The following is a 16,278-nucleotide window of genomic DNA, read 5'->3' as shown; positions in this document are numbered from 1 at the left end:
TGAGCAGACCAAACAGGAGAAGCTGTTGACTCCAGGGGAGGGAACCGTGGAGGTCAGCAAATGTGTCTGGAGCACAGAGGCCAGCTCAGCAGTAGGCGCTCTTCACCTGCGCACGCTAAGGCACGCACTCATTGTGCTTGGTGCCTCACGGGCCCTTCTGGGCTGTAAGTTCCTGGCCTTCAGCACAGGCAACTTCTTGTATTCTTTCCTAGGTAATCTGCGACCCCTCAGTTTTCCCTGGGACGTCACATGGGTGTTAGATTGACTGAACGCATGCTGTCTTCTTATTTTTGCCCCAAATGTCTTTGCCTTTTTGTTTTACATCTGAGAGGTTTCTTCAGATTTTACCTTCCTGTCTTTTGTTGATTTAAAAAACATTCTATCATTTTTAATTCCTAAGGGGCCTTTTTTATTCTCATATTTTATTTTTTAAAATATTTTATTTCTTTATCTTTAGAGGGGAAGGGAAGGAGAGAGGGAAAGAAATATCAATGTATGGTTGCCTCTTGTACATCCCCTGCTGGGGACTGGCCTGCAACCCAGGCATGTGCCATGTGACTGGGAATCCAACTGTGATCCTTTTATTCGAAGGCCCGTGCTCAATCCACTGAGCTACACCAGCCAGAGCTTATTCTCATATTTTAAACACAAGCCTCCAGTTCTTAGTTTGTGGCTGCTCTCCTAGTATGTAGCTTTTGGGAACTCCTAGACAGTTTCCTTCTGTCTGCACACTCTCTGTTCCATGCGTCATGTTTTCCGGTTGTTCAGTCGGACTATGTTCCTGTTGAGAGAGGTACTAAGGCCTGTGCGGTTTGGGGTCCGTGTGGGGCTTGCTCACCATGCTTCACTGGGTAACAGGTGCTGGCCACTTGGCTAGGTGACAGCTGGTTGACTTTTGTCTCTGTCCCATCAGTTTCTCCAGAAAACAATCCTTCCAGCTCTCACCTGTGGCAGGTCAACTTGGCAGCACCTTGAGTCTGGAAGAGGGCTGGGGCACCCCAGTGTTGTCTGGGCTGGGCCCTGCTTCTGGACAGGGTCCTGTCACCCGCTCAGCTGGGCCAGGCGGTGCTGAGTTGGGAGCTGCTCTGGTGTACTTCTTCCTGGGATGATGGAGCCTCTGAGTCCTGTGCCTGTGCCACACGCCCCCAGTGAGGGAGGGTGGGAACGTCCCTGCTCCCCAAAGCTTCCAGGAAGCCTCCCACCTCCACCCAGGCCTCATGTTTGGTTGTCTCTCTCCCTGGGACTTCCCTGGGTGTCAGGCTGTCCTCGCTGGACCACCACTTTCCATCCTCCAGGTATCACTTGGAATCATGTCCCCTCCTTGCCTTTTTCCTCTGCATCATTGGAGTCACTTTGAGAAGCAATGGTGACAGATCGTGGGCTTGGAGTACCCTAACTGGAATTCCTCCTCTTTGTGTGAATTTTGTCACCTAGAAAGCAGTCCCCTTTTTTGACAAATGATATAAAAGCACTGATAAAATCACAGTCCCCTCTACCTAGCAGCAACCTGAGGGGTCAGGGCAGTGTGCATACGTGGGCCTGTGTGTGCGGGTAGGCCTGGGCCTCCCTGTTGGCTCTGCAGGGCCCCCGGAGGGAGTGGCTGAGCTCCTCTCTGGGCCTGACTTCCTGCGCTCAGCACATTTTCTCTCGCTTGGAGGCTGGTGGACACCTCTCTGCCTGCTGACGTGGCACTTTGCTCCAGCTGCGGTGCCGCTGCCCGGGCCCTCCTGCTCTGCACTTGGAGCTCACTCTCCATGGCCTCCTGCTCCTGGTGGCTGTGTGTTCTCTGCCATGCTGGTTGTCACCACTCACTACCCAGGAGTGCTGAGCCACCTTTTCTGATCCTTGTCCCAGTCCCCCAAGGTAGGCCCTGGCCACCCCTCCCTGGGACTGGCCGTGCCTCTGTCTGGGCCCCTTTTAAGCCAGGGTCTGCCTGTTAACTGCCCTCTCCCCAGGAACCTGCAGGGCCCTCCTGCCTGCTGTGCACGCAGCCCTATCTCTGAGCCCCGGGAGGTGCCGTCTCCGGACCAGTGAGGAGCACCGCTCACGGCCACACGGGCTCACTCCCCGCCCCTCCCTGCTTCAGCAGTTGTTCCCTGCAGTCTCAGACCCAGGCCCCCCAGCGAGTCCACAGTGACCACTGGGCTCAGCTCACCTTGACACTCCGTGGCTTCACACACAGCCCGAGGGGAACTGGGTGCTCACACCTCCATGTTCAGAGGAAGAGGAAGCCCAGGCACAGAGAGGTCAGGTCCTGTGCCTGGGGCTGCACAGCTTGTCCCTTGTCATGCCAGGTGTGTACCAGTCAGCCCACAGGGTGCTCCCCCCCCCGGGTCCCTGTCTCCTCTGGGCATGGCTACCTCCCTGTGTTCCCAGGTGTCCCCGCAGACACAGCACTGGGCGTTATGACTGGCACTGCGGCTGTGGGCTCTGACCTGGACGCAGCAGGGTGTTCGGTAGGCGGCCTGTCCCGGGGTGCAGCAGCGAGCCCATGTGTGTCACATAGGAAGGCAGGGAGCCAGTGGTGGCATAGGGTCACTTGTAATGGGATAAGGGTTATTGTGTATCTGGCCATAGTGCATTGCTTACAGATGTTGGTGTCACTTAGTGATAATTTGCCTGCATAACACCTCCTCACCAGTACTGTATGGTAAGCTTCTGTCTAGGGACAGACTGGGCCTATGCTTTTTTCCTTTGATTTGTCACCCAAGGATATGTGCACTGACTTTAGAGAGGAAGAGAGACAGACAGACAGACAGACAAAGAGAAACACTGATGCAGGAGAGAAATGTCAACCTGCTCCCCTCCCCACATGTCCCGACAAGGGACAGAACCCACAACACAAGGGTGCGCCCCAACCAGGAACCAGAGTAGCCAGCTGCCCCTTGGTGTATGGGATGATGCTCCAACAAGCTGAGCTGCCTGGCCAGGGCTGGACCTGTGTTTTTTGATACATGGGGACAGGAAGGGCATGGAGAAGAGGGAGGACAGACATGACGGGGACCTGGCCTCAGTCACTGGTGGTGACAGGTGGTGAGAGGCCTGGCAGGCTCGGAGAGAGTGCTGGGTGAGAAGGGCCAGGAAGTTGTGGGTTAGAGACACCGACCTCGCGGTCCGAAGTGCCAGCCAGTCACAGGCTTAGTGCTCTTCTGTCCTGCTCCGAGGCCAGTGATCGCTGTCACCAGCGAGTCTGCTTCCAGGGCGGCAGATGATCGAAGTGGCTTCCCGGGGTTGGAGGGGTCCAATTTCACTTCCAGTTGCTGGTGTCGTGCCCTTCAGGTACCCGAACACGGCCTGCGAGCTGCTGACTTGCGACGTGCCGCAGATCAACGACCGTCTGGGCGGTGACGAGGCTCTGCTGGACCTTCTGTATGACTTCCTGAGCCGAGAGCCGCCTCTCAATCCCCTGCTTGCCAGTTTTTTCAGCAAGACCATCGGCAATCTCATCGCGAGAAAGACGGAGCAGGTACACAGTCTGCCAGGCCCACGTGGTCTGTGGGCTGGCCCGGCAGTACCCATGTAGCTCGCTGTCAGCCACCTCGGTGTAGCCAGCTCAGCAGGCTGCGACCGGGTCAGCAGGCTGTGGGGCCGTGTTCCCAGCCGTGTCGTGGGACTCAGAGGGGCAGTGCAGCTGCTATTGTGTGAGTTGGAGTCGAGTAAGAAAGTAGCTTCCCGAGAGGTGTTTCTGCTGCCGACTCTGGACACTAGCACTTCCGTCTATCCCTGGCAACTGTGCAGGACCCAGGCTAGGATGGCTCATCCTGTCGCCAGCCAGTCCAGGGGCATGCCTGAGTCGTGGCAGGGCTGTAGGATGTCCACCCTCTAAGGTCTGTTGTCCCTTTGTATGGATGGCCGTGTCTTTGTCTAGGGCACTTACTGTTTCAAGGCAAGTAGGAGAAGACTTCTGGGAACGCAGTGGGTGACTTTGTTTCACCCGCCGACCTTGGGCTTCCTGGAGTCTGTGTTGCCTCAGTGTCACGTCCTACCTGACATGCACTCAGGGCTGTCTACTCTGCAGGCGCTGCGAACAGGGTGTGGGCGAGAGCCGCCGCCACCCGGCCCGGCTCCCGCTCAGAGCCGGTCTTTCACCTCGTGGCCCCTGAAATAGAAGGGTTCTTCCCTTGGACGTAACTGTGTAGACGAGGAGGAGACGAGGCTTTGTTAATAAGCAGATTACATTATCATGCCCCCCAAATACTGACCATAACTGTTTGGTATCACCCAGCTCCCAGGCAGGGTGCCGCCGACGTGAGGACACTGCTGGCCTGTTGTGACTCTTCAGGGGACTGTCCTTTCATGGGGCTGTGAGTCCTGGCTTTGCCGCGACCTAAGAGGGCTGGGTCACCTCAGACGTTTTCTGGAAACTGGCCGAGTGTGAAGGGAGAGTTGTGGTGGTGGTGGCACTTCCAGCTTTCAGTCCCAGTCGCAGGGGTGACAGTGCCCGGGGCGGGGCGGCGCTGGAGCCAGGGCTGTCCTGGGCCCCACAGAGCGTCCTGCCCAGCCCCCCTGCCCAAGCCTGCACACGCATGTCCATCGCGGGTGTGTCCCCGCAGCTCTCAGGCGGCGTCTGGGCTTCCTGCTGCTTGTGGCACTTCCTTTGCCCGGTAACGTGAACTTCACTCTTAAAGTACGTGCTCTCTGTGACAGACGCGATGCATTTGTGTGAAATCCAGCAAGACAGACATAAATCCAGGAAGCAGCTTCCTGTAATACTCTGTAGGCCACCAGGTTCCCGCAGCCCTCTCCTGGGGTTCGGTTAGTTTTCTGGAACATCTCATGGAACTCAGCCCACTTAGTCATTGGATAACAGATGCATTAAAAAGGCTCTAAAGGGTTCGACTTGTCAGCCAGTTGTGAGATGTGGTGCAAGGTCCTGGGGGCACGGTTATGGAGGCCTCAGTGTGTAGCTGGGAGTGACTGAGTTGTAGGCTCTTGGTGACTGAGTCAGCCTCAAGTCCCTCTTCCCACTCTGGAAGTTGGGATGGGTCGGAGATGGGATGGGTTGGCTGAAAGTCATAGCTCTCTAACTACATGGTTGGTTCCTGCTGGTAACCAGCCCCCACCCTTAGGCAGGGTCCAAAACTTACCTCATTAGCATAATGAGATACCTTTATCACTCTCTACACTTGGGAAATTCCAAGGGTTTTAGGATCTGTGAGCCAGAAACTAACTAGAGGGAAAGGTGAGCATTTCTTATAAATGGGGCTGTCACAATCAGAGTGATTATTCCCTGCGTTTCCATAGAGAGGCAGTCGTCGTGGGAGGACCTATGGCATTTTCTGGACTCCTCATTGCAGAGTATTTCAAACCCAAATCTGAGGCTGGTTTGCAAAGCCCCATGTGTCTGTCACACAGCGAACAAGTATCTGTTCGTAGGCAGTCTGATTTCTTCTGTACCTCTTATTTCCAGCCCCCATCCCAGCATCATCCCATTTTATACATAAGTATCTCAGCACGCGAGTCTGCAGAGCGCGGGGGTCTCTCCACAGGACCAGTGGGGGACCCAGTTCACTGCTCCTCCTGAAGGGCCTTTGGTTCACACTCTGCCTGTCACAGGTCAGGCTGCCCTGAGCATTCGTGCCCAGTCTTGTGTGTGGATTGTTCTGTCAGAAGTGAGTTTCTTGTAGAAAACAGTTGATCATGTGTTTTTATCTCCTTTGTTACTATGTTTTTAATTGGTGTATTTAGGCCATTGACATTTAATGTAATTATTAATATGTTAGGGCTTACACCTCCCATTTTATTTGTAGCTTTTCTGTTTATTCCCACTCTTTTCATTTCTCTGTTTTGTTTTTTCTGCCTCCTGTGAGTCACTTGACCATTTAAATTTTTTCGTTCTGACTCGTCTGTAGTGTTGGTGAGCACATCTCGGTGAGTTCTGAGGCCACCGATGGTGCGTTCCTGTCTCAGACGCACGCGTGGTCTTCAACGGGTGAATCGAAAGTGGCTGAGCCAGCAGCCGAGGACAGTGGTTCCTGTCATGCCACTTTCTCACCCGCCTTTCACGCTGTCGGTCTTTTTCTTTCAGCCGTTCTGGCGGGTTTGTGTGACACCGCGCTCTGGCTCTGACGTGCATCTCCCAGGTGATCACTGAGGATGAGTAGCTTTTCTTGTACTAATTGGCCTTTGGGTATTTTCTTTGGTCAAGTCTGCTGTCCATTTTCTGTTAGACTGTCTCTTCTCTTTTTGGTTTGCAGGAATTCTCTATATTTTGTGGATACACAAATACACATGTTTAGTTGATTTTCATGTTACAAACATCTTTTTTTAAAAAAATATTTTATTTATTTATCTTTAGAGGGGAAGGAGAGAGGGAGAGAAACATCAATGTATGGTTGCCTTTTGTGCATCCCCTGCTGGGAGTTGGCCTGTAGGGAACAGGCCTGCAACCCCGGGCATGTGCCCTGACTGGGAATCGAACCGCGATCCTCTGGTTCGCAGGCCCGCGCTCAATCCACTGAGCTACACCAGCCAGGGCTCATGTTGCAAACATCTTTCCTGTTCTAGCTCACCTTTCTTACTTTCTTTACTCTCTTAATGAGCAGAGGTTCTTGTTTTCATGTAGTCCAATTCAAAAATCTTTTTACTTACGGGTGGTGGGTTTTGTTGTTGTTCTGTAAAGAAACCATGCCCTGGCTCGTGTGGTTCAGTGGATTGGATGTTGGCCTGTAAGCCGGAAGGTCTCCAGTCCAATCCCCGATTGGGGTGCATGCCTGGGCTACAGGCCGGGTCTCTGGCTGGGGGCATGTGAGAGGCAGTCGATTGATGTATCTATCAAACATTGATGTTTTTCTCCCTTTCTTTCTCTCTCCCTCTCTTTCTTTCTCCCTTTCCCTTCTCTAAAAGTAAATAAATGAAGTCTTAAAAAAAAAAGGAAAGAAACCTTTGTCTACCTCAAAGTCATGAAGATATTCTTCTGTCTTAGCTTTCAGAACAGGGTGTCAAACTCATCTTCACCGGGGGCCGCATCAGCCTCACCGTTGCCTTCACAGGGCTGACATAATTTTAGGACTGTGTATGTGTAACTACTCTTAACTGTTAAGGAGTTGAAATTACATTTGGCCCTTTGAAGGCAACCTCAAGGCTGATGTGGCCCCAGTGAAAATGAGTTTGACACCCCTGTTTTAGAAACTTCATTATTTACCTTTCATACTTCTATCTATAATCTACCTGGGATGGGTTCTTATAAATGGCATATGGTTGAAGTATTTGTTTAAATATATTTTATTGATTATACTGTTACAGTTGTCCTAGTCCCCCCTTCATTCCCTTTCACCCTGCACTCCCCCTCCCACCCACATTCCCCCCCTTTAGTTCATGTCCATATGTCATAAGTTCTTTAGCTTCTACATTTCCCATACTATTCTTGCCTACCCCCTGTCTATTTTCTTCCCACGGTCTATGCTACTTATTCTCTGTACCCCACCCCCAACTCCCCTGTTGCTGACCCTTCGTGTGATCTCCATTTCTGTGGTTCTGTTCCTGTTCTAGTTGTTTGCTTAGTTTGCTTTTTTTTTTTTAATTTCTCTTTAGAGAGGAAAGGAAGGAGAGACGGAGAGAAACATCAATGTATGGTTGACTCTCGTGAGTCCCCGCTGGGAACTGGCCTGCAACCCAGTCATGTGCCCTGACTGGGAATCGAACCTCGATTGTGTGGTTCGCAGGCCTGCGCTCAATCCACTAAGCTACACCAGCCAGGGCAATTTGCTTTTGTTTTAGGTGTAATTGTTAATAACTATGAGTTTGCTGTCTTTTTACTGTTCATATTTGTTTTCTTCTTTTCCTTAGGTAAATCCCTTTACATTTCATATAATAAGGGCTTGGTGGTGATGAACTCCTTTAACTTGACTTTATCTGAGAAGCACTTTATCTGCCCTTCCATTCTAAATGAGAGCTTTGCTGGATAGAGCAATCTTGGATGGAGGTCCTTGCCTTGTATGACGTGGAATACTTCTTTCCAGCCGCTTCTTGCCTGCAAGGTCTCTTTTGAGAAATCAGCTGACAGTCCGATGTGAACTTTTTTGTAGGTGACTGCCCCCTTATCTCTTCCTGCTTCTAGAATTCTCTCCCTCATTTTAATCTTGGCTAATGTAATTATGATGTATCGTGGTGTGTTCCTTCTTGGGTCCAACTTCTTTGGGACTCTCTGAGCTTCCTGGATTTCCTGGAAGTCTATTTCCTTTGCCAGACTGGGGAAGTTCTTTATTATTTGTTCAAATAAGTTTTCCACTTGTGGCTATTCCTCTTCCCCTTCTGGTATCCCTATAATTTGAATGTTGGGATGTTTGAAGATGTCCTGGAGGTTCTTAAAGCTCTCCTCATTTTTTTGAATTCTTGTTTCTTCATTCTTTTCTGTTTGGTTGTTTCTTTCTTCCTTTTGATCTACCCTATTGATTTGAGTCCCAGTTTCCTTCCCATCACTATTGGTTCCCTGTGCATTTTCCTTCATTTCACTTAGTGTAGCCTTCAGTTTTTCATCTAATTTGTGACCAAAATCAACCAGTTCTGTGAGCATCCTGATCACCAGTGTTTTGAACTGTGTATCTGATAGGTTGGCTATCTTTTGGTCGCTTAGATGTATTGGCTCTGGGGCTTTTATCTCTTCTTCTGTTTGAGCCTTTTTTTGGTCTGGTTGCCCCTGTTACATATGGGGGGCTGAGCCTTAGATGTTCACCAGGGCGGGGCAACCCAGGTCTCTGTGTTGTGATACTGTGGGGGGGTAGGTCAGAGAGGGAACAATGGTGCTTGCTCCACTCTCTCGGACTTCAGTCCCTTCCCCCCCCTTCCCACAAGCAAATTGGGCCCTTCTGGTGCTGGTTCCCGGGTGGGCGGGCTTGTGTACATTCTAGGACACTGTGGGTTTCTCCAACAAACTCTCCTATGAGGCTGGGAGTCTCTCTCAGCACCTCAACCCCCACAAATGTTTTCATTCAGTGTTTTGAGGCTTTATTTCCTGGTGCTTGGGCCCTGGGTTGCACAGTCTGTCTCGCTGCCCATTTTTGCCTAGTTTATCTGCATGCAAATGCGTGACCATGGTCAGCCAGTGGCCTTGCGCACCTCACTTGGTCTGCCCATTGCCACCCTGCACCCGGGGTTTGCCATATGCTGCCTGCGAGCCCTGGGCCACCAACTACCGCTTTTTCCTGCCGAGACCCTTCTCTGCAGGTGCTGACTCGGCCCCTCTTACCCGTCTGGATGAATAGTTATCAGACTTCCATACAGTTCAATTTTCTGTCAGATATGGTTGGTTTTTTGTTTCTAAATCTTTGTTGTCCTTAATTTTGCTTATGTGAGGAAGCACAGTGTGTATATTTATGCCTCCATTTTGGCCAGAAGTCTGAAGTACTTTTTAAAAATACACATATCCAGCCCCAGCTGGTGTAGCTCAGTGGATTGAGCGCAGGCCTGGGAACCAAAGGGTCGCTGGTTCAATTCCCAGTCAGGGCACATGCCTGGGTTGTGGGCCAGGTCCCCCAGTAGGGGGTGCACAAGAGGTAACCACACAGTGATGTTTCTCTCCCTCTCCCACCGAGAAATCGAGAAATCGGTGTCGTTTCTTGAGAAACACAGATTGGTCACCTTCTCGAATGCATCCTAGCCGGGAATGGAACCTGCAACCTTGTGGTCTGTGGGACGACACTCCGGCCCATTGCGCCACAGACCCTGGCCAGGCCCGCACTTCCCTTTGCCTACAGAGTAGTGTCCTGTGCCCTGCGTGCACCGCAGCCTGTCCGTCTGGGCTGATTGCCGTTACTGGCGATTACCAGAAAGGCCACTGTTCTAATCATTTATCTTTATGTTCTTTATCTATGTACAAAATATATTATCTGTGATTAATGACAAATTTTTATTTATTTTTTTATTTATTCATCTTTAGAGGGAGAGAAATATCAATGTATGGTTGCCCCTTGTGTGTCCCCTGCTGGGAACTGGCCTGCAACCCAGGCATGTGCCCTGACTGGGAATCGAACCGTGTGATCCTTTGGTTCATAGGCCTGTGCTCAATCCACTGAGCTACATCAGCCAGGGCTAATGACAGTTTTATTTTGTCCTTTATAATTCTTAGACCTTTTAGACCTTCTGTCTCTTTTTCTTGGCTTATTGCATTGGCTTAAACCTTTAGTACAATGTTGAATGAAGTGGAGATAGTGGGCTTCCTTGTTTTATTATTATTAATTTTAAAGATTGTATTTATATATTTTTAGATAGAGGGGAAGGGAGGGAGGAAGAGAGGGGGAGAAACATCAGTGTATCAGTGTATGGTTGCCTCTCGTGTGCCCCTACTGGGACCTGGCCCACAACCCAGGTATGTGCTCTGACCGGGAATTGAACTGGTGACCCTTTGGTTCGCAGCCTGGCGCTCAAGCCACTGAGCCACACCAGCCAGGGCCTCCTTGTTTTATTGTCTCGGAGGAAGTGCTTTCCACATTTAACAGATAAGTATGATGTTTGTTGTGGGGTTTTTGGTTTTTTTTTATTAGATTAAGGGAATTTTCTTTATTCCTAGTCTTTCTGGTTTACAACTTGAATGGTTGTTAAAATGTATTAAATTTTTTTCCTGGCCAGCATGGCTCAGTTGGTTGGGCGTCATCCTGCAAACCTAAAGGTTGTTGGTTCAATTCCCAGTCAGGGCACATGCCTGGGTTGTGGGCCCAGTCCCCATGTGAGAGGTAACTGGTGTTTTTTCTCCTTCTCTTTCTTCTCCCTTCCCCTCTCCCTAAGAATACATAATAAATAAAGTTTTTAAAAAAATTTTTATTGAATTTTTAATCATATTATGTATTTACTTGATCGTACAGGGTTTTTTTTCCTCTTCTGTAAATAGGTACATTTCACTGAATGGTTTTTAATGTTAAACCAACCTTGATTTCTTGGAATGTAGCCAACTTGATAGTGATCAATCCTTTCTTTCTTTTTTTTAAAGATTTTATTTATTTTTAGAGAGAGGAAAAGGGAGAGAGAGAAACATCAGTTGTGGTTGCTTCTCCCTCACCCTCTACCGGGGACCTGGCCTGCAACACAGGCGTGTGCCCTGACTGGGAATTGAAGCAGAGACTGGTTCCCAGGCTGGTGCTCCACCCATAGAGCCACACCAGCCAGGGCTGCTTTCTTTCATAGCGTTGCATTTTTTCACCTGTGGTCATCAGTGAGACTGACTTATGATCCTGCCCCCCCCACCCCCCCGTAATGCCCTAACCGGGTTTTAGGTTGAAAATCTTGTTGGTGCACAGTGACATGGGGCATGTTCTCGTGCTTGTGTCCCTGGAAGACTGGGTGTAAGTGTGGGGCTGTTCCTCTCTCAGTGTTGGGTGGAGTTCACTAAGGCCATTAAAGCCTGGAGTTTTCCTACAGAAAGCAAGAAAACTGCTTCTTTGTGTCTTTTGATACTACAGAGCTGTTCAGGATTTTTATTTCTTCCTGCCAGTTTAGGTACATGTGTTTTGCAGGGAAACTTTTTTATTTTTCTAAGTTGGCATAAATTGGCATAAAGTCCCTAATAACCTTGCATAATAGCTTTTGTATCTGTAGAGTCTGTAGTGATGTTCCTTGTTTTATTCCTAACAATCTTTGTCTCATTTTAAACAACCCTCCACCCACCTCTTTTCCTTTTTACCTCTCTCCCTCTCTTCCTCTCTTCATCGTCCCCTTCCTCCCTGCTCAGTGTGAGTGTGGCTGACACCCCCAGCTGAAGGTTCTTCTCCCTGACCCCACTGTTCCCAATGGGGTTCTGGGACCGCTGCTAGACATGCAGGTGCTCCGGCTTTGGCTGGGCCGAGTGCAGCGGAACGTGCAGACACGCAGCCCGGGTGGACTCTGCCCAGCTGACTCCTCGACCTGCACACTTGCCTACAGCCGCCTCCGGAACAGCCTGCCCACAGTGCTGGCTGCTGAGCCTGCTCCCTCATGGCTTCATGCTTCACACTCAGCTGTTTTCACCTCCTTGACATCGGTCACCAGCCAGCCAGTGTCAGTGCCTCTTCTTTCTCAAACTCGGTCACGGTTCCCTTTGGCCTCTCCTGGGGCCGTGAGTGCCTGGCTGTGTTGTGTGCTCTGTGCTCTCTGGTTTAGCGTCCCAGGTCTGGGAGCTGTCACCGGTGACCGCCATCTGCTGGCTCAGCCCTTTCCACACCTGCCATTTCTGTTGACACGTTGAGCCAGTGCATCTTGGGGGGTTGCTGCGTATGGCAGCCTGTGTGGTGTCACTTGGGCTCTTGGTGTCCTGTTCTCACGGAGGCTGGCCTGCCAGCACACCTGCCAGCCTAGGACAGCCCTCCTTCCCGCCTCTAGGAGGGCTCCGTGTGCGGGTCTCTGTGCCATCCTGGCAGAGGTCTCTCTCACAGACGCTTTTGGTCTTCCCATTACTGCTGCGCTACATCGTTGAAAATCAGTCTTTCTCATGGGCTTTCTTCCGGGGGCATCTCCTGGTGTTGGGGTCTGTCCCCAGTGCTCACCAGTGTGTTTGACTTCAGGTGATTGTGTTCCTGAAGAAGAAAGACAGGTTCATCAGCCTGGTCCTGAAGCACATCGGCACCTCGGCCCTCATGGACCTGCTTCTTCGCCTAGTCAGCTGTGTGGAGCCAGCCGGGCTCCGGCAGGAAGTGCTACAGGTGAGTGTGGGTTCTGCCTACGGAGCCACGCCACTGTCTGCCGAGTCTGCTCCCCATCTGGGGAGCGCTCCCAGCTCCCATCGGGGCATTTGGTAAGGCTTGCACTCGGGCCTGGTCTGCACTCAGCACCTGTTCCCTCATCTTCATCAGTCCGTTGGGAAGCAGAGAGCAGAGTGGCTCCTTCTTCAAAATCTGGCCTCTGCTCTGTGAGGAAGCAGAAAGAACTTTCCTCACCGCCCTCCTAGCCCTGGAAGGGAAGCTCAAGCTGACAGGGATGCCATGCAGGGACCACGGTGGCTGTTATTTGTCCTGGAGTGCATGAGCGTGTCTGTCCTGCCCAGTGTTGACCTTGAGAGGAGCTGCCTGTGGCTCCTTGAGGGCTTTCCCAGAAAAGGGGGTTCTCAAGCCAGAGAAGCCCAGGGAAGCTGTTCATAGGTGTGTAGGTGTTTGCCATGCACTTTAAAATAAACTGTTGTTCCTTGCCCATTTCCCAGCTCCTGGAAGCGGGTGACAGTTGTCCTCAAGGTGGCAGTGCTCGGTCTTAGGCTAATAATAGCTGCGTCTCTAGGAGAGCCGCCCACTGAGAGTCAGTCACAGTGGCCAGCAGCCTCTAGTGCGTGTGGCAGCCTCAGTGGCCCTTCAAGCCGATGGGCAGCCCGTGCTGGCCTGTGCCGCACCGTCCTGAGGGTGGCTCATCTCCTTTCTGGGTGAGGAGGTGCCCTGTGGAACCAGGCGCGACCCAGGGCTTCCTGGCTTACCTCACCCTTGACCTCCAGCAGTGCCTAGCATGTCAGTACTCGTGGTGCGCCTACCGCCTCACCAGGGTCCTTCTGCTACTGATCCTGGAAAGGCCCTGATGCCCTGGGGCCTGAGGCTGAGCTGGGCCAGCACTGGGAGAACCCCTCAGTGCTCACGTGGCTTCCTAAAGACAGAGCTTGCAGATGTGAAGGGCTTGCTCCATTTGGACGCAGAGACAGTGCCCCCTCCTTTGTAAACTCTGGTCACTCCAGAACGCAGTTACTGCTGTTCTTTCTGGCTCCCTGGTGGGGCACAGGGCCTGCTGTAGGACCTGGGGTCTGGGTCTCTGCTGCGTGGAAAGGCTCTTTGCCACACAGTGAGCTGTGGGCAGAGTCATTGACAGGCCTCTTCTCCCCTTCCAGTGGCTTAATGAAGAGCAGATCATCCAGAGGCTGGTGGAGCTGATCCATCCGGGTGAGGATGAAGATGTGAGTAGGCGCTCCCTGAGCCCACCATCGCGGGAGCCCCTCGCTCGGGCTGCTGGACAGTTCCCCCTGCTGCTCTCTGAGGGGCAAGTCAGCCTGTCCTCAGATGGGGACAGGGACACACCTTTTTTCCTTTCTTTAATCAAGCACTGACTTCTAGACTTTTTTTTTTACTGGAAATAATGCATACATATTATAAAAAGCAATTTGATTAGAATTGTATCCGTTTTGTGTGGCTAAGTAACAGACTACCCCGAAACTTACTTGCACATAACAAGTTGTTTTTTTAATTCTCTTCCAAGGACTTGTTTATTGATTATAACGTGAGGGGAAGGGCGTCGGGAGAGAGAAACATCAATCAGTTGCTTCCCATACATGCCCTGACCTGGGATTGAACCCCCAGACCAGGTCTGTGCCCTCACTGGGGATCGAAACCACAACCTTTTAGTGTGCAGGATGACGCTCCAGCCTGTTGAGTCACCTGGCCAGGGCACATGTATTTTTAATCTCAGTCTCTGTAGGTCAGGGATCTGGACACAGTGTCTTAGGACTCAGCTGGGGGGGGGTTGCTTCCACCCTCAGCACCGTGCTCCGGGGATGGCCTGTCCACAGGGCAGCCCGTAGCCTGGTGCTGGCTTCCCTCGGAGAGAGCAGGACGGAAGTCATTTTCCTGCAAACTCTTCTTTGGAGGGAGCATCCTCACTGGTGTGCTAGTTCCGGCCATGTTCGTGTTTGAGGAGCTAGGTGCGGAGGGGGAGAGCCCTCTGAAAGGGAGCCCCGCTGCCCATGGAGAAGCTTGTGGGGGCAGTGGGCTTCCTCCGCCAGCCCCTCCCACCCTATGGTAACCACTGTGCAGCCTTTGTGGTCTTTCCTGGTCAGGCCCCTTCTCCACGTGGCAAAAGGAACACGTGCTGTCCTCAGCAGTTCTGACAGCCGTGGCACCCACTCAGGTCTGAGTCGCAGCCTCTGCTCCTGTCACCCGGGAGAGTGTCTGTGCCTCCAGTGCCCTGTGAGTGTGAACGTTGGGGCCCGCCTGGCCCGTCCACAGGCCCACAGGCAGGTTCAAGGCTGCAGAGCCAACCTGGGTGCTTTCATTTTTGCTGAAATGGTGGTACAAGCATTTGTTTCAGCCCAGCGGGGCAGCTGCATGCGCAGCACGCTTCCTTCCAGGGGCCAGGCTGAGTTTCTGGCTGTGTTCACCTGTCCCGAGGAAAACCCCACTTGGTCGGCAGGTGCACTGAGTCAGATTCCAAATGTCCATGCAGTTCACGTTTCCCTGAAAGGTGCATCCTTTGTTTTCTTTGTAGCAACACCTATATTTTCATGAGCCCACAGGACTCATTCTGAATATTAGTAGCTTCTTGTTATTTTAAAATATGTTATCAGGCCCTGACCAGTGTGGCTTAGTGGGTTGGGTGTTGTACCACAAACCAAAAGGTCGCCAGTTCAATTCCTGGACCAGGCAAAGGCGGGTCTGCGGCTGGGGCTGTGCAAGAGGCAACCAGTTGAGGTTTCTCTCTCATATGGACGTTTCCCTCCCTCCCTTCCTCCCTTGCCTTCTCTCTGAAATCAGTAAGCCTATCCTCAGATAACAGTAACAAATAAGTAAGTAAAAAGCAGTTGGCTGGACTACATAACCCTGGAAAAGACCCAGCTCTTTTTAAAAATACATACATACATACACACATACAGTGTCAGGCCCTGGCCAGGTAGCTCAGTTGGCTAGAGTGTCATCCCGACGCACCAGGGCTGCGGGTTAGAGCCCTGATCAGGACACATGCAAGAATCAACCAATGAATGCATCAGTAAGTGGAACAATAAATTGATGTTGCTCTGTCTCTAAACTCAATAAAATAAGTTAATAAAATAAAATATATCATCACATGCAGTACAGCTCAGCAGGGGTCTGAGGTGCAGCCGTCCCTGTGAGGCACAGAGCCCCTCTGAGCTCAGGATTGCAGTGTGGCTGGAAGTCTGAGCAGACCTGCATCTCCTCGGTGGGCACGTGGGGCAGGCACCTCAGGAGTGAGCTGGCGGAGAGAGCCTGCAGCTTCCCAAGATCAAGCATCAGGGCTCTGCCTGCTCAGCAGGCTGGCTCTGCTGAGCTCCTCCTGGCCTGACACAGTGTGCTGTCTCTGTCTTTGCAGAGGCAGTCCAATGCTTCTCAGACTCTCTGTGACATCGTCCGGCTGGGCAGGGAGCAGGGTGGCCAGCTGCCAGAGGCCCTGGAGCCGGACCCCCTCCTCGCAGCGCTGGAGTCGTGAGTGCTGGCCAGGGCCTGGCTGGTGGGTGGTGCCAGGCACTCCCGAGTCATGAGGACAGCCCCAAGCCTGCTCTGAACACCGGCAGATGGCAGACGCAGCCACCTCCTCTGACTCAGACTCTGATGAGCTGGTGGTGAAACGCTACCCACCCCCTCCAGAGTTATGTTGATGGGCCTGTTTCTC

General features: G+C 51.8%; 1 protein-coding gene across 2 annotated transcripts in view; it reads left to right on the top strand.

Moving 5' to 3' along the window:
- Positions 1-16,278, top strand: part of PPP6R2 (protein phosphatase 6 regulatory subunit 2) — a 62,608-nt gene that overhangs the window by 28,247 nt on the left and 18,083 nt on the right. For both annotated transcript variants that reach the window (XM_037048883.1, XM_037048893.1), the window contains 4 exons: positions 3,280-3,466; positions 12,471-12,608; positions 13,769-13,834; positions 15,979-16,091. In XM_037048883.1, the coding sequence (XP_036904778.1) occupies positions 3,280-3,466; positions 12,471-12,608; positions 13,769-13,834; positions 15,979-16,091 (504 nt within the window). The remainder of the gene's footprint in view (positions 1-3,279; positions 3,467-12,470; positions 12,609-13,768; positions 13,835-15,978; positions 16,092-16,278) is intronic.

This window comes from Sturnira hondurensis, unplaced genomic scaffold (assembly GCF_014824575.4).
Source record: "Sturnira hondurensis isolate 20B ecotype Veracruz unplaced genomic scaffold, ASM1482457v3 Scaffold0000780, whole genome shotgun sequence".
Taxonomy (NCBI): Eukaryota; Metazoa; Chordata; class Mammalia; order Chiroptera; family Phyllostomidae; genus Sturnira; species Sturnira hondurensis.
The sequence above is the reverse complement of the archived record's forward strand: the minus strand, read 5'-3'. Positions and strand labels throughout refer to the sequence as shown.